Here is a 23,454-nt window from a genome sequence, read left to right on the forward strand (position 1 = left end):
GGGATAGAGAATAACATGTATGTCAGACACACATACAATAAGGCAAAAACCCCATATACAAAAGATTAATTGAGGCTTATTATGAAAGTGAAAATCCTGGGAGAGAGCAAGAGAGCTGAATAAAGGTGATGGATGATGATGATGATGATGATGAATATAAAGAAGCAATATATACACCATGAAATGTACAATTATCTAACAAGGAGTAGCAGAAGTCAGAGACATCTAAGTGCTTGAAGCACATTGATTTGGTTACAAAACAGCGTTTGTTTTACTAAGGAGAAATATTACCTCTTTCCAGAAGACTGGGGAGAAAGAAGAGTGTGTATGGAACAAGATTTTGAGGTAGACAAATAGGGCAATAAAGGCATTTCTAGGGGCTTCAGTTTTCTCAGGTAAATATATGGAACTCCGGGTTCTTTACAAAGTGAGGGAATTTTTGCATGGTTGTGAGTGGTGTTTTCAGACAGAGCAATGAGGAACCTGCTGTGTTTCAATTATGATTAGCTCAATTGTCTAGATGTACCATTGATATATTTAATTAGATATCAAATCTTAACATGATATTTAACAAATCCTTCCTAAATTCTTTTGAACATTTTCTGTGATAATCATTTTATTGTTTTGTTTCACCATTTTTTAAAATGCTTTGAGTGTAAATTAATAAAAATTAATGTCATAGAATTTTAATTTTAGATATACCCAAAACAGATTTACAAAAAATATATTATTAAATGCATTGGGATGGCATTGGTTAATAAAACTGTGTAGGTTTCAAATGTACATTTCTATAATACATCATTTATGTATCACATGGTGTGCTCACCACCCAGAATCAATCCTCCTTCCATCACCATATATTTGACCCTCTTTACCCTCTTCTACCACCCCCTTACCCCTTACCCTCTTGTAACCACTAAACTGTTGTCTGTGTTTATGAGTTTTTGTTTGTTTGTTTATCTTGTTCTTAATATTCCATTGTTTATATGTACCGCATCTTTTTTATCCAATCATCTGTGGAAGGACACTTTGCTTGTTTCCATGATTCAGCCACTGTGAATAATGCTGCAGTGAACATAGGGGTACATATACATTTTTATGGATAAATGTTATCAGATTTTTTTGGTAGGTACCCAGAAGAGGGATTGCTGGACTGTATGATAATTCTATTCTTAATTTTTTGAGGACACTCCATACTGTTTTCCATAGTGGCTGTATAAATTTATATTTTCAGTGTATGAGGGTTCCTTTTACTCCACAACCTTTCTAACACTTGTTATTACTTGTCTTGTTGATAATAGCCATTCTAACATGTGTGAGGTGGTATCTCATTGTGCTTTTTATTTGTATTTCCCTAAAAGGTAGAGAACTTGAGCATCTTTTCATATATCTTTTTGGCCGTTTGTATGTGTTCTTGGGAGAAGTGTCTGTTCAGGTCCTCTACTCATTTTTGAATTGGATTGTTTTGGTTGTTGTTGTTGAATTATATGAGTTCTTTTTATATTTTGGATATTAGCCCTTTATTGGAGGTGTTGTTTGCAATATCTTCTTCCATTCAGTTGGTTGCCTCTTTGTTTTGTTGATTTTTTTTTCTGTTCATAAGCTTTTTAGTTTAATTCCATTCATTTGTTTTTTATTTTACTTGCCTTCCCTTTGAAATCAAATTCGTACAATCCTCTCTGATTCCAAGATTCATAAGTCTAGCACCTATGATTTCTTCTATGCAGTTTATTATTTCAGGTCTTATATTTAGGTCTTTGATCCATTTTGAATTAATTTTGGTATATGGTGACAGATAGCAGTCTAGTTTCATTCTTTTGCACGTATCTCTCCAATTTTCCCAGCACCATTTATTGAAGAGGCTTTCTTTTTCCATTGTATGTTTTTGGCTCCTTTGTCAAAAATTATCTACCCATATATGTGGGTTTGTTTCTGAGTCTCAATTCTATTCCATTGTTCTGTGTGTTGTTTTTTTACTGCCAATACCATGCTGTTTTGATTATTGTTGCCCTGTAGTAAATATTGAAGTCAGGGATTGTGCTACCTATGGCCTTGTTCTTTTATCTCAGGATTGCTTTGGCTATTTTGGAGTTGTTTGTGATTCCTTACAAATCTGATGTTTTGTTGTTGTTGTTGTTGTTGTTGTTGTTCTTTGTCTTTAAAAAATGCCATTTGGGTTTTTACGGCAATTACATTAGATATTTATATTGCTTTGGGTGATAGAAGGAAAGTGCCACAACATAATATATGCCATATAGGACAAACCCTCAGGTAATATCATACTTAATGGTGAAAAACTGAAAGTTTTTTCTCTATAATCAGGAAAAAGACAAGGATACACCTCCTTACCACTGTTATTTAACATAGTATTAGAAGTCCTAGCTAGAGCAATTAAGGAAGAGAAAGAAAGAAAAGCCATCCAAACTGGGAATGAAGAAGTCAAATTGTCACATTTTGAAGATTACATAATTCATTATATAGAAAATCCTAAAGACTTCACCAAAATAACTATTAGAAACAATAAGCAAATGCAGTAAAGTTGCCGGCTACAAAATTAATGTACAAAATCCATTGTGTTCCTATTTACTAACAATGAAATTTCAGAAAAGGAAATTAAAAAAAATTCTTCTGCAATTGCAACAAAAAGAATAAAATACCGAGATGTAAACTTAACGAAGGATGTGAAGGATCTATACAATGAAAACTACAAGACATTATAAAAAGAAATTGAAGAAGACGCAAAGAAATGGAAAGATATCCTATGTTCATGGGTTGGAAGAATCAACATAGTTAACATGGCCAAAAACAGATTTTTTTAAAGAAATGAAGATCATATTTGGATTAAATTGTGTCAAATAATTGATCCCCCCCCCCGACTTTTTGTAAACTATCCCTGTAGGTAGATGACAGACAGATAAATAAACACATTTAATTTTGGAATATTGAAAGAAACTATGTCAACATTAAATGCATACTTACATTATCAAAAACATCAACAATAACCAATAATGTGACTTTTTAGTGATATACATGGAAGGTGAATTGTATCAAGTGTCAACTTCCCAGAAGATCTCCAAAATAACCTGTTAAGAAAAGCTGAATTTATTACCTATTGAATCAGAGACAACTACATTTTGACAGTCTTAGAATATCCAGAAGAAAGGGATGGTAAGTTTGCACGGAGACATATATAGGGCTGAGGAACTAGCCTTGAGTGGTTAAGATAGCTCTTTCAATGAGGGTCTGGTTGGAACTGGTCACATTTCAGGCTATAATAGATTAAGATTTTTGGACACAGAGAGGTAAGCATTTTGAAGCAGGTAGTAGGTAAACAGTTGTTTGAGAATTAAGAAATTCGCTCAGTTTTAGGAACATGGTTTTCAGATAAATTAATTTTCAGCAAGTTCCTGAATAAAATCGAGTATTTATACTGATTGCATGGTATTGAATTTTCAAAAACCAAAAGTAAAATCTTACGGATATATGCCAATATTCTTCTTGATGCTAACAGCTGAGGTGCATGCAGAGACCCCAGTTCTCAATTTCAATAGCAAATTGAGAACTGTAATATGAAGTGTTTTACTAGCTGTTATATGTGGAAGAGATATAAAATGTTGCATTTACCTGAAAGATTTAAACTAGGATATATTACTATGTTTTTACATTTGTTAGCAAAAGGGATTGGACAGAAATTACAATGATAATCATTTAAGGGAACAGACACGAAAAAGATATTCTTGGAGCTCAGGATAGAGAGGCTAGACAGTTATTGTGTCTTGTCACAACTTTTCATTTAAATGAATTCCCTGAATTGAATATGTGTTCAGGATAATGAACTCTTAGGTTTCATTGAGCTGAAAAAGGAAGAAAGGTTATATAATCAAAGTACTGTATAGATATGCCTAATGCTGTGTTTTAAGTATGTTTCAAGTACACCTACCTTAATCTTCTGTGTTAATGTACTTTACTCATTGATCTGATTCACTCATATTTCATTACCTAATATTAAACAAAATACGAAGTGACATTTTTGAAGTATAGTTCCAGAAAGTAATTTATTAATGCAATAATAGAAGTTTCAAAACGGTAGGGATTCCACTAGGGATTATAAATCAAATAGTGGAGTAGGATAAATATGAGACCCCTGAAGACCAGATTTTAAAGACCAGAAAAAAACTAAGAAGAATTAATAATGGCAGATGTTAGATGCTTTTAAAATAATTTATGCAGAAATCTGTTTTAAATATTAAGCTAGAGAGTTATACTTGAATTGGAAAAAGTTTCTCCTACTAATGCAACATTGACAGTCTAATAGTAAAATTTGCAGGCATGCAGATCTCAAGTCATGTATAAATCTCCCATCCTGCATCTTTTTTTTCAAGTCTAAATAATTATCTAACAAAATTTACTTCAAAAATATTAAATGTAGTATTTATCTTCTCAAAGAAGCTTCACTTTCTTCTACTTTGGTTCTAAGGGAAATAAAAACTAATTTTCCTCATTCCACCCCTAATACAATCTATCACTTGCCTGATGTTTTCTCTTCCCTCATGGAACCATATGTTACTCTGTCTTTCCCATTGAAGAGGGACCACCATTCACATTAAAATAACTCTCTAATCTCTTCTTTTTCCCTAAGCCACAGACTTCATTCCTATTTAAAATTCTGCAATGTGCTTATCCCCTGAGACAAGAACCACTTATCAAGTGACTTTTTGCTGTATTTATTTTCAGGGTGTAGTGGAAGGGGGGAAATAATTTTTCTCCTAATTTATTGTTAAACTATTAACTGTTTTTCTCTTCTTGCTAATCGACGATGACAATGTTCATCAATATCAAGAAGTAGTACAAAATTTAAGATGTAAAGAAAAATAACTGAGGGAATTAGCTGAGGTTGGACTAATAATTGAGATCAGAAAAGCAGGAGAGCAGAATCAACTAACAAGACCAAATGAGAAACTTAGGTTACTGGGGTTTCCCTTGAGCTGTGATCACAAATTATGGATAGAAAAGAAAGAGAAGCTAGGAAAGGGATATAAATCAAAATAAATATTTATTTTGAGTATAAACCTGTTACTTGTTCAACATCACTAGAAAGGACAACAGGTAAAGTTAATGATAAAAAGAATCCGATTTATTGATAGCTCATGAAAGACATTCAGAAAGTGATCCAAGGCCTTATGTTAAAGGTCACTTAGGATTGTCTTTCAGTCCATGCAGTCTGCCTCAGAGAGTAATTTGGGAATATTATTTTGTGTTTTTTCAAACTTTCTTAAAACAACATTTGTTTTTCTCCAGCCCCCAGGCCACAGTTCTAACATGTCACTGACCCCATGTGATTAAGGTCAAGAAGAACTATTGGCCTTCTGTGCCATCCTTGACTCTAATAGGGGAGTTGTATTGGACTCTCAGTCTTTTGAATGAAAGACAAAAAGAAAAACAAGTTTTATGTTTTCTAGTATTAATTGCTTCTCATCATATAAGTTCTAACGTTATTATTTATAATATTGAAATGACTAAAGAACAAGTCAGAAAATCTTGCTCTGACAAAGTATCAGACATGTCTATGTAATGTTCATAACTCACCATGCAGCACTTGTTTACTATTATACAGACGAAGACATTCCGATTCTGAGAGGAGGGAACTTAAGTAACTTCATTTGTTATGGATAGTAGACCCAATCTTCTTCAATATTTTCTTTCTTCCAAGAATGGGCAGGGGGTTGGGAGGTGCAATGCCATGAAAAATGTTAGTGGGTAAAACTGGAAAGAAAATTATTATTATATAAAAAGCACTCAAAACTGCTTTTATTTACATAGCTCTACACACACCCATACACACACACACACACACACACACACATGCACACACACAGTGCCAAAAAATGTGTACACATTTTAAGGAAAAAACTATAAAAATTGTAATACTCAGTATATACCGATAACAAAAGATCAATACAAGTCACATTTGACTTATGCAATGACAAGAGGTACTCAGAGTGGTTATCATCAGCGTCCAGACACTTCTGATTATGGCGAACTACTGCTTGAGCAATGCTGACCAATGTGTCCACTTACATATATATATATTTTTGTACCCCTGATATATATATTAACTCATGTGTACCCTCTCTGGCAGTTTGCCCTCGTGATGATATTTTTAGTCTGTGGTATTCCTAAAATGATTTAATTTCCTGATGAGTGTGGATGAATATAACTCAAAAATATATAAAAATCAACAGCTGACCATAAGCAATTTAATTATTTTAAATGAAGACATTATTCTTCTAACGTCGACAAAGTACATACAATGGTATGCTAACAGTTTCAGAGATTTTGATCTATGATCACAGAAGCCAGATACAATACCGGAGACAAAATTCTCAACCCAAATGGGAAAGAAGTTGAGTAGGAATTGAGTGGTGATCAGACTGGATACATGAAAAAGTCTGCATGCGGATGGTTTAATATGAGTAACCTTACAATTGTGCTGTAATAGTTAAGTGGGCAGCCCTTTTTGCAAATTTCACTAGATACTAATTAGGTACAGCTTACATAGGAAACTGAGACACTTCTCTTTGTTCCTTCTTTCTCAGAATGGGCAGCTGACTCCCCATATTTTAATTAATTTTCATTTGTTAAACCAGCAATCTGGGTAGCACTCTCTCCCACTTACCATTTTCATTGCACAATAGACCATATGCCAGGCGGACTTCCTGATCATTGGAGAGGATTAATGTGAGCCAAGTATAGAAATCTGCTAAAGTTATTATAGGCTAACAATGATTAATCTAATGTCTGTTTATTTTGCCCATTTTCTCCTCTACAGTTATTATACTGCCTAGTCAATGTGTTTATCTATTGTTAATATCTTTGTTGCAGATACAGATGTGGTGTATAAAAGCGAGAATGGACATGTCATTAAACTGAATATAGAAACAAATACTACCACATTATTATTGGAAAACACAACTTTTGTAAGTAATGAATAATTAATTACTTTATGCCTTTCAGTATTGTTTAGAATGCTCTCTAGGTGTGCATATTTTCTTTTTTTCATCTTTATCACTTGCAAAGCTTTTCAGGTGAAAAGTTAGGGCTGGAATTTCATTAGAATCAGTATATGATTTTTAGAAAACACCCAGGTGGCCATTTGCTTCATTTTCTTCCCATTTATCCTTTTTAGTAAATGAACAAATATTTCCAGGTATAGTAATTCCTTACAATGGACATTTCTTCCAATACTTTTTATGTAAGATTAGTCATACAAATTCCAAGATTGTTTTTTAAATGGCTATTATAATACAACTTATCATTAACTTTTTCTCCCCCTTTACTTTTCATTCTTCCTAACTTTCTAATTCTTTTGTTTTCTGGATCAAGCAGAAGGCAGCCTTTCTAAAACTAGTCTTTTGCTGGAGTTGATGTGTCTTTCTTTTATAATTTAGGATTTCATCAACATAATATTCCTTCTTCAGAATCATTATTTAGCCTATTAGTGTTTAAATAACTGATTGTATTTGTTTAGCTCTTATAAAGGAATATGAACTTCATCTTTTTGGTAAATTCAATCCTCTTAAGGTTAGATTTAGCTATGATTACCTATTAAGTGAGTGATAATGAATTAACTTTTGCAAATGTTCAATATCTAGCTATCAAATATCACTGAAAAACTGCAGTTATTTGCTCACTGTTTTATGTAAATAAAAGTTTCAATATATTTCCTATTTGATGAGTTCATGATGCAGACAAAACATAGTGCAAGTCATTAGAAAACCTTCTACACAATTAAAGCAATGAGCAGATCATCAGCTATTTCTTTTTTTGGTACTTATTTCTTCCTACTTGTACATTTGGAATCAATATTTAGATTTCATGCATATTATAGGGTGGTCAGATGGAAGAGATGAACTGGAACTTTCTGCTGTTTAGTGTTTTTATATATTAAGAGAAATTGGTCATTGTAAATCAAGTGGTTATATAGACATACATCTGTTAGGAAAAATGAAACCAACCAGCTTTTGTACCTTAGCAATTAGATTATTAACTAACAGAATAATGACAATGTTGATTTTAAACTAGTCAAGTAATTCACAGCTATTAGAGGAACACATGTTCTTAATGTAATTCTTGATAGCACTTGTGGAATACCCAGTATATATAGACATTTTGCTCACTTTCTAACAATATGATTTTCCTTATGGGCGATGATAACCCTAATGAAAAAGTTTGATAAACAGTATAGAGCAGTACCTATTACTTCTTAATTGGATGGCCGTCAGGGATACTAGAGAAGAGTCTAAGAATTATTGAGAGTTGCTGAAATCAATGGAAAAGAAACCTTCCGGAGAGGACAAGAGGCAGAAAGCAGGAATTGGAAGTGATGAGAGGGCATGTTAATTGTTTGCTGATTAGTGTCAATGTGAATTGATTTTTGATAAAATTATTTTGGAGAAAAAAATTATGTGCCTTTTCAGTTTTGTTTCCATTATCATAAAGTATCACTTGTGTTTGGAGGTGGGGGAAGAGTATAGGCCTCCAGTGGCAAAGCATTTAATTAGGTATAGACACTCAGTACTTCCATAAATACTCGTTTATGTGACTGTTCCTTAATGATCATTCTCTTATACAGGTTAATTAGATCTTCTCTCTGATCACAAATTATGTATCTTTTCATCATTTATTACTTGCTTTCTTAGCCTCTATGACACATCATAAAAGAAACAAAAACAGAACCTTTTGGTTAACATTCCACTGTCCCAATTTTATAATTGGTACTTCTTACCACCTCCACCTCATCTAATTGTACTTTTCTTCATATGCTTATTAATGCCATTTTATCTTTATGCCTGCATGTTTAATCTCTTTAAATCCCTTTAAGGTCTTCTTCTTTTCTTCTCTATGTAGGCTATGACTCTTAATTTCAACAGAGTCATATTTAGCAAATATTCTAATTTACTGATCTTTTAAGATTCATAGGTTCCCTAAAGACATTTATCTCACAACACAGATAATTAAGCAATTTGTAAGTCCTAGAGGTGTCAGAATTCAATGGAGGGGTAGGCAGATAAGTGGGGCATATACTTGCAATGAGTTAATCCAAAACTGCAAATATACCCTTCCCGATGATTTCAGAGGAACTCAGTTAATCGTTCCCTCACAACTCCGAGATACTATTATTAAGTATAATTGTGTTTTGAAAGCTTATGTGAGGCTGAAGTCTGGATTTATGTTCTCTCCGAGAGCATTCTTTTGAGAAAAAATCTTTTAGTAAGAGCATAGGCATTTTATTCATATTGCAGTTTTTTCATTGAACAATTATCAGTATTTTAATTACAATTTCAACTAACTGGAGAAGATCACTATAAAGAGTGTTGTAAAAAGAGTGCCAAGTCAATTAAAAAATAAACATATTTTTGATAAAAATGTGATAACAGAATGGCCTATTAATAATAAGACATATTTTGCTGAAATGTGACTTTCAATTCACTTTCAAAAGATATCACCACATTCCTTGCTTAAATGCATTTTAAATCTGAGTAGTGGGTACTTTTAGCTTTGTGATCAGGTTAACAGACTCTATAACAGTAATAGCCATGACTGTAAAAAATAAAAATAAATCATTTTCTGAAATAGCTGTCTTAAGGCTTTCTTTGGGATTGACCATAGGTGGATTTCTGATGAAGGAGGAAATTAAAGGGTATATAACTTTATGAAGAGAAGTTATATGAAAGAAGTGATTTAGCCCCCACGCTGCTCTTAATCATTTCTAAGTGTTTGGAAATGTTATCTCTTAAAGCCAGAACTATTACAAACAAAAGCTCACTCGCAATGACATAATGAGGAAACTGTTTCATAAGTATTAGGTGTACTCTTTCTGCTGTCAATAAACTGAATATCACCAATCGTCTTGGCACAAAACACCAACAGCCATAAATAGTTCTGTTGGATCACTTTTTGAAATTAAAAACGAATTTGAAACATGGGTTCAAACCATGTGCTTAAACATTGTTAAGGTTACAAAAAAAAAAAAGTATTTTCACTAATATGGAATAACTGATAGATGAGAATTTTACATCTCTTTGATTCTAAAAATCTGTAAGCTTTTAAAAACACGCAATATAAATAGCCTAAAACAGAGGGTGGAAATTCATATATGGCAGCAGAATGATTCCAAGGAACATGTTAGCTGCTCAAATTTTTGGTCCAACTGTCCATTTATAGGTCATTATAAAATAGTAGGTTTGACTAGAACCAGGAAATATTTATTGATTTACTCTGGATAGAAATAGGGTCAGTTGGCTCGCATGCCATCATAGTATTTTCATTTGTTTATCTTTCACTTATTCTTCCACTCTGTATATATGGGAGTTGGGGGAATAGATTTAACTCTTTGTACTACCATGGAATCAAGGAACTTAGTCTATGATTCATGGTTGAAGAAATAATCGCCCTTTGAAAAATTATTGCAGCACAAGTACAGAATTGTTGAATAAAGTCACCTAAAATTTCACCTTTCCAAATTTGAAATAAGAAAGGTTATCATAAATTTCTAACTGGCCAAGTGGCCTCAGATGCTGGCTAGAATCATAGAAAATGTGTTATTTTTAAAATCGCTGGCCTTAGCAGTATATGTCAGTACCCCAGTGGTGATTGACAGCAGTAGTGTAACGGATATTGATTAACTCGTGAAGGCACAGGAACTGTACATTTACGCATGTTGATGCGTGCATGGCAGTATAGTTCTTTCTTTCTCCTGAGCAGTGGTTGTCAGTCAGGGGTACTTTTGCCCTTAGGAGACATTTGGCAACTCTGGAGACATTTTTGTTTTCCTTTCACCTTTGTACACCTGAAGCTGAAACTGGAGACATTCTTAATTGTTAGGGCTGGAGATCAGGAGTTTGCCAGGGGAATCCATTGCAGAGGTTAGGAATGGCAGGAAGCGTTCTACAGTGCACAAGACAGTTCCTTACAACAAAAAAATCAACCAGCTGAAAATGTCAATGGTGACATATTTGAGAATTTCTGTTCCAGCCTGAGACATAAGGGAAACCATGTGATGGTTAGAAGGTAGTTTTTTAAAGGTGGCATTAAAGCAGTGACTCTTTAATGAGTAATTGTCAGGGAGGATCTTATAAGAGGCCTGAAAATTAAGTTCGCGAACTTGTTACAATGATGTTGCTAACCTTCTTTTGATATCAGAGGGATTATTCATTATGAATTTGTACCAACTGGACAAATAGTTAACCAAATTTAGTATTTGGAAGTGCTGAAAAGGCTGCATGAAAAAGGTAAATGACCTTAACTTATCGCCAACAATTCATGACTTTTGCATCACGACAATGCACCAGCTCACACGGCACTGTCTGTGAGGGAGTTTTCAGCCAGTAAACAAATAACTATATTGGAACACCCTCCTTACTCACTTGACCTGACCCCCAATGACTTCTTTCTTTACCCAAAGATAAAGGAAATATTGAAAGGAAGACATTTGATGACATTCAGGATATCAAGTGTAATACGATGACAGCTCTGAAGGCCATTCCAGAAAAACAGTTCCAAAATTACTTTGAAAGGTAGACGAGGTGCTGGTGTCAGTGCACAGTGCACAGCTTCCCAAGGGGAGTACTTCGAAGGTGACTGTAGTGATATTCAACAATGAAGTGTGTTGCACTTTTTTTAGGGTGAGTTTACAAACTTCTTTGTCCGATCTTGTATTGTGCCTTCCGAATTCCTTATTTTTTTTTTAATGGACAACTCTGCAAAGACCAGCATGCATGAGTAAAATCAATTGGCCTTTGATTCCTCTTCTTTGAATGGTGTAGGTAGAGCCAAAAGTATGACTCCAGTTTTCTGATAATTTTCTGGAGATACTGCCAATTGAGACATTTTTTGTTCAGATAAGTTAATATCATTATTTGACTATTGTCAAATCCTTTGACTAGGAAGCAAGTGTTCCTCTGTATGTTAGAGGATAAAAACTGATGGCCATTCCAGCCAACATAACTATTTCATTGATGCACCTTGTTTATAAATAATTGAAATTATCATCTTTAGAGTGGGTATATCTCTCCCCTTCGCCGTAGCAATCACCACTCCCTATTGTTAGATACATTCATATTTCTTTCACTTTTATTATTTATCTTGAAAATATAAAGATAGTTTCATTGTTACATTATTCATTTTGAAAATGATTATTATATTTACTTATATTATTTAGATAATTTCCAACTTTTAGTCATCAAAGAGGGATCTAACATTGTTCATACCATCTATATACATTCAGAGAAGTAGAAATGAAGTAATATGTTATTCATCAAAGATTGGAATATTTATTTATATTTATTAATTTAGTAAAGAAATCATTGACTATCATGAATATTTAGCTCAATTAAATTTTTCTTTAAGTTAGGTGGATGTAAAAATAAATCGCCACATTGTTTTAAAAGTGATTGTCATCAAAACAAGAAACTTAGCAATAAAAGCTCTTATCCTCGCCCTGAAAGTCTACTCAGGTACACATTAACTAAAATGTGAGAAGAGATATTCTTGTCTCTATGTGAAAGTGTGACATGATTAGTGTGTAATTCCATAGTTATTCATGCAATTCTCCTTAGTAAGACAGGCTTTAAAAGAGACCACTGCATATTATGTTTCACCCTAAATTACCACTGTAAATGACACAGGAAACAGACACTGCTAACAAATTCAGTCACTGGGACAAAGCATCTCAGATGGTACAACCATTTTTATCTTCAAAAGTACAAATGATTGCTAATAAAACTACATCAACAGCTATATAAATCATTATGCAGGTTCTTGAATAAGTCATTCTTGAGAGAAACCAAAGTTACCTAAATAATGTAACTAAAGGATAAGAATAAAACACTGACATAAATATTATTGTTTTATTAGACATTACTTGCTTAAGCATTTGAACAGAACTTGTTTCAATCTTGTCTGATTTATTCTCTTAAATATGTACAATAAAATTATTACAGTCCCAGTATTTCCTTCTTTAAAGATTCTTACTTAGTCTCCTTGGAGGTATAAATTGCTTCAGTGTGTGTCAGATAGAATGATAGAAGCTAAGAGACAACCAGATTTACTGCATGTACGTAATTTCAATTGTTTTGGAATTCAGCTTCCCTAGAGGTCGGTGCTTTGGATTGTGTCCAGGACCAACCAGTCCATTTGGACTAATTCAAAACTAGTTATAAGCCTGTGAGCATCTGATAAATATTTCTGCCTTTCATTTTCTTTCTGAAAAATTTTATATTTGGATATCTCCCAGTCATGGACAAGTAGTTAGAATTTTTTTTTTTTTAAAGACAAATTATTCTATTAATTCTTGGTGGAATTTAAGCAAATAAAATATATTGTCAAGAAACCCTCTGAAGGTTTTGAAGTTGATGACATAGAGATATCTGTTATTGCTTCCCCCACGCGTTTCGGAATATGCAAATACCCTGATCTGAGCCGCTTTGCTGATGGACAACCCTGTATTAGCAGAACTTTTGAACCTATCTACACTATAGAGCACAGATTTTTCCTAGTACAGTAGAAATAGTGTAGTATTTTAATTTTCTTATGGGATATGTATGCACATTCAAAGATGTTCAATTTTCAGCAACTATTAAATTATAATGGCAGCACGTTGCAGAGCTCAAAAGCATCCTCCCTGTCTCCCACTTCACTTTAAGTAAAAAGAAATAGAGACCCAGGGAAGTAAAGTGACTTGATGCATATAGCATAGTCTTCAGACTACAGTACAGATTTCTTGACTCCCAGTCTAGGGTTGGTTTTAATATACCTAGATGAGTATTTCATTTAAAATCCCTTTTTAATAAATATAAAATAAATTAAAATTATTTAATATTTTATGTATGAAAGTTTGTGTATTTGTATATTTCTTACTTAAACATGTTATAAAAGATACTTGAATTAAACAGACATGTGTTTACATGTATGTATACATATACATTATACATATGATTTTATATATATATATAAATGTATTACAATTATATGCATGTATGTCTGTGTGTGTGTGTATATATATATATATATATATATATATATATATATCCACCAGCCAATCAGAAAAAAAGCACTAGACAATGAATGAACAAGAGGAGAAAAAAAGGAAATTGTGGTTTAAATAGTTTTGGTTGCCTTAACTTGGCTGAAATTGAATATTTCAGTGACTAACTCCTATGTCATGGTTCTTTGCATGCAAATATTTTCAGTACTTGTGGGAATACTGCCTATGTGAACAAAGAGAAACATCCTTGGCTTCATTACACACACACACACACACACACACTTTTACCACCAAGTCACACACCACTCTGCTTTCCTCCCTTCTTTCCCATGATAGATCTGTCTGAACTAATCTTGTTTATACTTTATATTCCTCCTTCTTTTAAAATCTTGCAGAGCTTTTTCTCCCTCTTCATCTTTATAAAATTTTTCAGCATCATTGTTGAAATGATGTCTTTGTTAATTTGTTTGCCAACTACTTATTGGGGCCCTACTATGTGTCAGGTAACATTCCAGGTTCTGGGGATACCATGGGGAACAAGACAAGCTTGTTAAGCCAACAATAAACAAATATCAAGTAAAAATGGAAGAAATTGCAGCAGGCATTAAGTTCTTGCAAAGAAAATAGCATACTGTTAGGGCTTGAATGATTAGGTACTTAGGGAAAGCCCATTGTAGAGGCAACATTTCAGTCAGGTTGAAGAGTTTTATAAGCTGCATTGATCTAGTCCAAGGACAGAAATATATAAATAGTAGGGGATGTGGAGAATGGTACAAGATAAACCCAGTGGGATAACTAGGAGAAAGATGGTGATGAGTTTCGTAGGACTAGTTTTTTCTTGTGAGCATTAAGCACATTTTCAAGAATGAAAGTTACAGTATCTGAGTCATATTTTAGAAGAACTCTCTGTGTAAACTGTGGGGAATGAATTTTCAGAAAATTAAAGTAGAAACTCAGAGCACTTTGAAGGCTACAGCAATGGTACACATAAGAGAAAATTCAGGGCTTGTACTAGAATGATACTAATGGAGGAGGTGAAAAGTAGGTGTGTTGAGGATTTGTTTGAGGATAGAGTGGACAGGTCTTTGTTGATAATTGGTTTATTTCCTCCAGAAACAGAAGAATCAACATTGTCTATTAGGTTTTGAAATACATTAAATTGGCAATTGTTTTAATATTTCCCAACTAATCTTGACAATAATATATATTTAATACTTAGTTGTTCTATGTGAAGCTTTATGTATATATATAATAATACCAAAAAACAATTTTCAGTGTCCTGTTTGAAAAAGACTTGCAGTGACATGAAGATATTAACATAGGACATAGAAATGCAACCCATCATTCCTGAGGGTTAAAAATGTCCTGTATTACTTATAATCATTTGAATCATTCAGTGTGCATTTATTTTATCCCTCACACTGTAATAGCTGCTGAAGATATGATTGTGAGAAAATAGAAGGATCCTGGAAATAATGATCTCATGGTACAGTAAGCAAGGAATGCATTAATTAAATAATTAGCTATACGAACATTTACAATCTATATTATGGAATAAGAGTGAAAAATAGGAATAAAAGACTGAAAGTAAAATATTGCATTCATGCTAGAGTTTCCAATATATTGACCTGATCTACTTTGAAGAAGTCATAAAGAGCCAAGATGAACTCTAATGAAGCCAAGATGTGTGTAGAGAAGTTGACTAGGTCAAATTGGAGCTTGAGGGTAGTTAAAATAGCGCAATACATGGAACAGTAGAAACCCTAAAAGGATGCCAGTGTGGCTGGAACAGCACAAACAAGCAAGCCCGATGAGGTTGGAAAATAGGTAGCAGTTACCTCATTCAGGTCATGCTGATGGATTTTTAAAGATGATCAGATCTGTTTTCTGAAACAAAGAGAATAAATTAAAATGAAAAGATAGGGCTCAGGAGAGGACAAATAAAGACACTATTTGAGTGACTTAAGCTTGAGATTATAAGATGGATTTAGGCAATCGCAGTGGACATTGAGAGAAGTGAAAAGATTTGAAAGATATTAAGAAGTAAAAGAGAAGGTAATGGAATAAGTATGGTGTGGTGGTGGGGAAGGTTACAAGACCAAGGTTTCAATCATTCCTGGGATTTCTGGATGTGTGACTTAATCGCTAGAGGAGTTAACCCTTGAGATGGGGAATCCTGACTGAGAATCACGTTTGAGGGTATAGTTGAATGAAAATATCTATTAAGCCTTATATAGGGAATTAGTGGGATCTCTAGCAAGCATTATTTAGGGTTTCATGTTCCTTTATTAAAATGTTAAAATTAAAAACTTTAATTTAAAAAGAGTCAAATAGATGACTGACATAATTAATGAGGTCCTTATTGATTTAGAAATCTGGAACTATGTAAGCTTATTCAAAGACAATTTTTTATTATAATTTGATTAAATAGTTATGATACATTTTTGCATCTTTCATGAGTTAATTACATCTTACTAGTTTATGAATTTATTAAGAGAAGAGGCTAACCAGATCCTTAGTCAACTCTGTGCCTTCAGAAACTAGAGTGATGATGATGTAGTGCAAGTAAGACTCCTAGTGCACATTTTATGAATTAATCATATTTATTTTCCACAGAGCATCATGTATGTAAATATTTGATTCAGAGCAGCCCATGAGAGAATGTAAGACAAAAAGGAGAATTAATTAGCTTGTCTAAAATTTGAATCAGCTGCAAAAAAAGTAATTTATATCCCAAAATAATTATTTTCCCCACCCACCGATAGTATGAGCCGATCAGATTGAAAGCCAGTAAAGAGATACTCTGGTTATTGAAATGAATAATATTTATTTCTAACAAAGATCAAAGGACAAAAAATTACTTGGTTCTTCACAACATATCTCTATTATTTTTGAAATATTAATTTGTAGGCTATTAAAATTTAATATACATGCAAAAAGAACATTTTCTTCATTCTCAAATGTATTCAATTCTTACTAGACATTGAAAGAAATGTTTCCTACACCTTAGTTAGTAAAATCTATTTATCTCTTAATTGACATTTATATGATAAGTAAAATGACTTTTGTAATGGATGTTTTTTCTAGTTTATGTCTAATGGGAAAATCAGAGCTGAGTTAAAACTTGCTTTTAACAACTGGGGAGGAAATTAGAGGGTGGAAAGTACACTAACTCCTGAGCATTACACTGCTCTTCAATTTTATTTTTTCTAATCTCTCTCTCTCTCTCTCTCTCTCTCTCTGTTTCTCTTTGTCTCCAGTTTATTGTGATATATTTCACATACTATAGTGTTCACTCATTCAAAGTGTGCAGTTCAGGATATTCACATTGTTGTGCAACCATCACCACAATCTAATTTTATAATATTTTCGAATGTCTCAAAAGACACCTGGCATGTGAGCAGAAATATTCCATCGCTGCCTTCCCATCTATAGCCGCAGGCAACTACTAATCTATTTTGTGTCTCTGGATTTGTGTAATCTGTACATTTCAGACAAACAAAATCTATAATATGCAGTCTGTATGACTGGCTTTTCTTCACTTAGTGTAAGGTGTTCAAGGTCATCCATGTTTTAGGATTTATTCATATTTCTTTTTTTGTTTCTAGATAATATTTCATCATATGGATATTTTGTTTATCCTTTTATTACTTAATGGGCATTTAAGCTATTTCACTTTTGAATTATTATGAATAAAGCTGCTATAGATATTTGTATACAAATTTTGTGTAGGCACATGTTTTTATTCCTCTTGACATATTTTCATTCTTGAGGTGAATGCTGGGTCATATGATAACTCTACATTTAGCATTTTGAAGAACTGTAATATTATTTTCCAAACATGTCACACCTATTTACCTTCCTACCAGTATTATAACAGGAATCACATTTATTCACATCGTTATGAATGCTTGTTCTTTTCCGTCTTTTTTAGTTTAGCCATCTTAGTGTGCATGAAGTAGTATCCATTATGGCTTTGATCTGCATATCCGTAACTTACTAATGATGTTGAGCACCTTTTCATGTGCTTATAGATCAATTGTATGTCTTCTTTCAAGAGATTTTTGTTAAAATCATTTGCCCATTTTTTAACTGGGCTCTTTTTCTTTTTATTATTTAATTTTAAGTGTTCTTCATATATCCAAAATACAAGTTCCTTGTCAGATTAATTTTGATGAAGTCAGATTTATCTATTTTTTTCTTTTGTCTTATGTACTTTGTCATTAATCTAAGAAACTATTGTTTAATCCAAGGTCATGAAGATTTACTCCTGTATTTTTGTCCAAGAGTATTATAGTTTTTGCTCAAACATTTAGTCATATGATTCATTTTCCATCAGTTTTGTTTATGATAGGAGGTAGAGGGTTCACATTCATTCTTTTATATGTGGATATCCAATTGTCCATGTGACACTGTTTGGAAAGACTGTTCTTTCCCCACTAAATGGTTTTGGCACTCTTGTCATATATCAGTTGACAACAAATGTATGGACTCATTTCTGGACTCTCTATTCTATTGATCTATATGTCTATTTTTATGCCAGTACCACAAAGTCTTCATTACTATAGTTTTATCATAAGACTTCATATGAAGATGCGTGAGTCCTTGAACTTAATTATTCTTTTTCAATTTTGTTTTGAATATTCTGGGTCCCTTGTGTTTCTATATGAATTTTAAATTTTAAAGTCAACTGGTTATTATTGAAAAAAAAAACGAAAGAGGAAACTGGTATCATGATAGGGATTCTGTTGCTTCTTTAAATTGTTTTTGACAATGTTGCTATTTTAACAAAATTAAGTCTTCTGACTTGAAATTTGTTTCAACTTATTTAGATCGTCTTTAATTGCTCAAAACTATGTTTTGTAGTTTTCAGTGTATGTATCTTGTACTTTAAAAAAATTCTTCAGAGATATTTGTGTGTGTGTGTGTGTGTGTGGGATTTCTTTCTTCATTTCATTCTTGAATTTTTTTGCTGCTAGTGTGTAGAATTGCAACTGATTTTTGTGTATTGATCTTTTATTATGCCACATTCTTGGTCTTGTTTATTAGTTCAGATTGAATTTTGATATATTTCTTAGGATTTTCTCTATATAAATCATGCCATTTGTTCATAGAGGTAGTTTCATTTCTTCCTTTCCAATCTGGAAGCAGTTTTCTCTTTTCCTTGCCTAATTGCCCTGATGAGAACCACCAGTACAAAGTTGCATACAAATGGTGAGAGCAGACATCTTTGTCATGTTCCTGATTTTAGGGAGAAAGCACTTGGCTTTCTCTATTTACTATGGTTTTAGCTGTGGGGTTTATTTATAGATATGCTTTATCAGATTGAGGGTTTCCACTTCTGTCCCTAGTTTACTGTTTTATCATAAAGGGGTTTTTGAGTTTGTTCGTTTGCATTTTTTGCATCTATTGAGATGATTCTGTCTTTTTAGTAATCATTTTTTTCTATTAATACGGTATATTACATTGATTGAATTTTAGACATTTAATAGAACTTCTATTCCTGGGATAAATCTCATTTCATCATTGTGTATAATCCATTTTACAAGTTGCTGAATTCTGTTTTTGGAGTTTTGTTCATAAATTTTGTGTTTATAAGGGATATTGGTCTGTAGTTTACTTATCTAGTGATGTAGTTTTCGATTTTTGCTATCAAGATAATACTGACTTAATAGAATGGGTAGCTAAGTGTTCCCTCCTCTTTTACTTTTAGAAGAGCTTATGAAGGATTGGTGTTATTTTTTTAAATATGATATAACTCATCAATAAATCCATTTGTGCACAGACTGTCCTTTGTGGCAATTTTTCTGATTAGTAATTTAATTTCTTTACTTTTTATAGGTCAATTTTGATGATCTATTTCTCCTTAAGCCAGTTTTGGAAACTGATGTCTTTCTAGAAATTTGTCCTTTTAATCTAAGTAATCAAATTTCTTGGCTTAGGTTTTTCATAGTATTTCCTATTATATTTTCATTTTGTAGGATCAGTAGTGATGCATTATATTTCATGCCTGATTTATTTGTACTATTTCATTTTTTTAAATCAATCTAGCTAGTGGTTTTTCAATTTTATTATTTATTTATTTATTTATTTGGCTTTTTTTTTTCTATTCTAATTTAATTTATTTCTACTGTAATCTTTATAATTTCCTTCCTTTCCTTTCTTTATGGTTAGTTTTCTATGCTTTTTCTGGTTTCATGAGATGGATATTTAGATTATTAAATTGAGACTCTTCTTTCCTTCTTTCCTTCCTGTCTCCTGTCTTTCTTTCCTTTGTATATAGATATTTACTACTGGAAATTTTCTTCTAAGCCCTGCTTCAATGGCATTCCATAAATTTATGTACTTTATGTTTTTATTTTCATTCTTCTCTAAGTATTTTCTTATTTATCTTGTTAATTCTTCTTTGACCTTTTGATTATTTAAGTGAGTATTTAATATCCACATATTTCTGAATTTCCAAGTTTTCTTTTTTTATTGATTTCTAATTTAATTACACTGTGCTCATAGAATATACTTTCTATGATTTCAGTTATTTTACATATATTAAGATTTGTTTTGTTCTCTATGCTAGAGAATTCTTCATATGCACCTCATAAGAATATGTGTCCTGCTAGTATTTTCTGTTAGATCCTCTTGCTTTATAATTTCATTCAAGTCTTCTATTTTCTTGTTCATCTTCTGCCTAGTTGCCTATCCATTACTGAAATTGGGGTTATGTGATTTCCAATTATTACTGTTGAATTGTCCACTTTTCTTTCAATTCTGTCATTTTTTTGCTTCATGTATTCTGGGGCTCTGTTAATAGGTATATTGTTCATAATTGGTATATTTTCATCATGGAAATAATATACAAAACTTTTACAACATATCTACATTATTTCTCTCTCCTTTGCACTATTATCATCATACAGGCTATATCTTTATATAGTATAACCTTATCAGCATAATTTTATAATTATTGATTATGAGCTGTCTTCTAAAAAAGATAGGAATTACAAAATATTAATGCTACTAACCTGTGTAGTTACTGTTACTGGACTATTTTATTTCTACATGTAGTTTCAGGATGTTTCCTAATGTCCTTTCATTTCACCTTTAAAGACTCCCTTTAGTGTTTCTTGTAGACAGGTGGGGTAGCAACAAATGATCTCAGGTTTTCTTTACCTGGAAATGCCTTAATTGTGCCTTGGTTTTTGAAGGAAAGTTTAGCACAATATAGAATTCTTTGCTGGTAGTCTTTTTGTTTGAATATTTTGAATGTGTCATGCTAATTCTCTTTGGCATCAATGGTTCCTTGAGAGAATTCAGCTGTTAATCTTGTTGAGGACATGTGATGTTATTTTTTTCTTGCTGTTTACAAGGTATTTCTTTGTCTTTGATTGTGTTGATTTGACTTTGATGAGTTTAGAGAGGATCTTTTTAAATGTATTTTATTTGGAATTTGCTGAGCTCTTGAATATGTACATTAACATTTTTATCAAATTAAGATGTTTTGAGTCTTTTTTACAATATTTTCTCTTTCTCTGTCTTTATATATTTACATTTATTATATATGCTACATTCAGTTTTACTAAAACTTGAAGCAGTATAAGGGATTTCTCACTATAACTAAGCATAATAGTTTATTCTCACCTTAATTAAATACTTTGTTTTTCTATTATACTTTTTCTTTCTTTCTTAGGTAATATACCCCTGGTATTTACTGAAAAATTTCCACTCCACAACTGTTAATGCAGATAATAAGGGATCAAGAGTAACTACATGAATTAGGAGTAACTATAATAAAAATCCTTCCCTTTATCAGTTATACTGTCTGACATTATGAACCTTTTCAGACTACTACAAACTCTTGGACTATCCTTAAATGAGATCTAATTTATTCTACTTTAAAAAATGTCCTTCAGAATGTAGATGTGCTGAATCCATTTTTGTTAGGGTATTGATAGTGACTGTGAATAATGAGCTTACTTAAACAGCTAATAAAAAAGCCTAGAAAAAAACATGTCTATGAGATATGTATATATAAAAAATTGGTTTTAACAAAACATTAAGGAAGATAAATATCTAATACAAATAAATAATTGCATCATAATTGAAGAAAGTTTATTTTGATAAAATATTTATTTCTCCCTGAAAAAGAGGTAGAATTATATTTGATGCCAAATGAGAAAACTTATGCACTTCATTGTATCCGGAAAGTACCATACTGGTTTTTATTGTAGAGGAAATACTTAGACTCACATTATATTCTTTATAGAAGAAATAGAAAATAAAGATTTAATTCATATAGATACACAGACGAATCTTACATCTTTATATATATCCTTATATAGTAAGTCTCTAAAAAAGCAGAACAAACACATTTACATTTTTTTTTTTTTTAGGAAAAAAAAGTTAGGAAATTTATAAGTTCTAAGTAAATCAGGGCTTATTTGTTTAATACTATTTATACAATTCTATGGCTTTCTTTTTTTATCCTTTATTGTGCCCCACTCTATATGTAATTCATATATGCCCTTAAAATAGTAACATTTACTTGATGTTTAATAAAATATAGTATAATTAAGAATGTGAATATTTTTCTTAATCTCCCTCATTGCCATTTTTAAGAACAATATACTGAATACATATGCCATGTTTCCCCCAAAATAAGACCTAACCGGACCATCCGCTCTAATGTGTCTTTTGTAGCAAAAATTAGTATAAGACTCAGTCTTATTTTCGGGGAAACACAGTGGTTAGAAAATATAAATAGTATATTGAACTATCCAGTGTGAGGGTCACTGGCCACATGTGGCTTTTTAAATTTATTTTTAAATTAATTTAAGTCATATAAAATTAAAAATTCCATCTTTAGGTCACATCAGCCACATTTCAGATATTCAATTGCTGGATGAAACCAGTAGCTACCACAATGGAAATGTATATACAAACCATTTTCATTATCACAGAAAATTCTATTGGACAAAGCTGGTAGACATGCATATATAATGAAAATAAGTTTCCCTCCATATCACTCAGTACAACTTTTTGAAGGTTGTGATGCACATGTTACTATCAGCAAAAATTTTCTCTATAAATATGTCTGTATGTCTTCTTATATATGTACATGAGCAATATATTTCAAGATATATATGCTTGTGTGTGTGTGTGTGTGTGTGTGTGTGTGCATTTAATTTCAACAGTATAGGTGGTCTACACTTTTTATGTAAATTTTACACTTAATAATGTAAATTGAGGATCTTTTTATATTAATCCTTTTGTTTTCCTCAATATAATTTAATAGCTACATAGTATTTTCTTGCATGGTTTGCTGCCATTTATTCATTTCCTGTTATATACCTGAAAATACACTAAGTGGCCATTTTTGAAATATATTTGTAGACTAAATTCATAGCAGTAGTTAG

The 23,454-nt window shown here is 32.1% G+C and overlaps 1 protein-coding gene across 1 annotated transcript in view; it reads left to right on the forward strand.

Annotated features, from left to right (window-relative positions):
- DPP10 (dipeptidyl peptidase like 10) overlaps window positions 1-23,454 on the forward strand; it is a 614,062-nt gene that overhangs the window by 312,371 nt on the left and 278,237 nt on the right. The window contains exon 4 of the mRNA XM_033112250.1: window positions 6,883-6,977. Coding sequence (XP_032968141.1) covers window positions 6,883-6,977 — 95 coding nt within the window. The remainder of the gene's footprint in view (window positions 1-6,882; window positions 6,978-23,454) is intronic.

Source organism: Rhinolophus ferrumequinum, chromosome 8 (genome assembly GCF_004115265.2).
Source record: "Rhinolophus ferrumequinum isolate MPI-CBG mRhiFer1 chromosome 8, mRhiFer1_v1.p, whole genome shotgun sequence".
Classification (NCBI taxonomy): Eukaryota; Metazoa; Chordata; class Mammalia; order Chiroptera; family Rhinolophidae; genus Rhinolophus; species Rhinolophus ferrumequinum.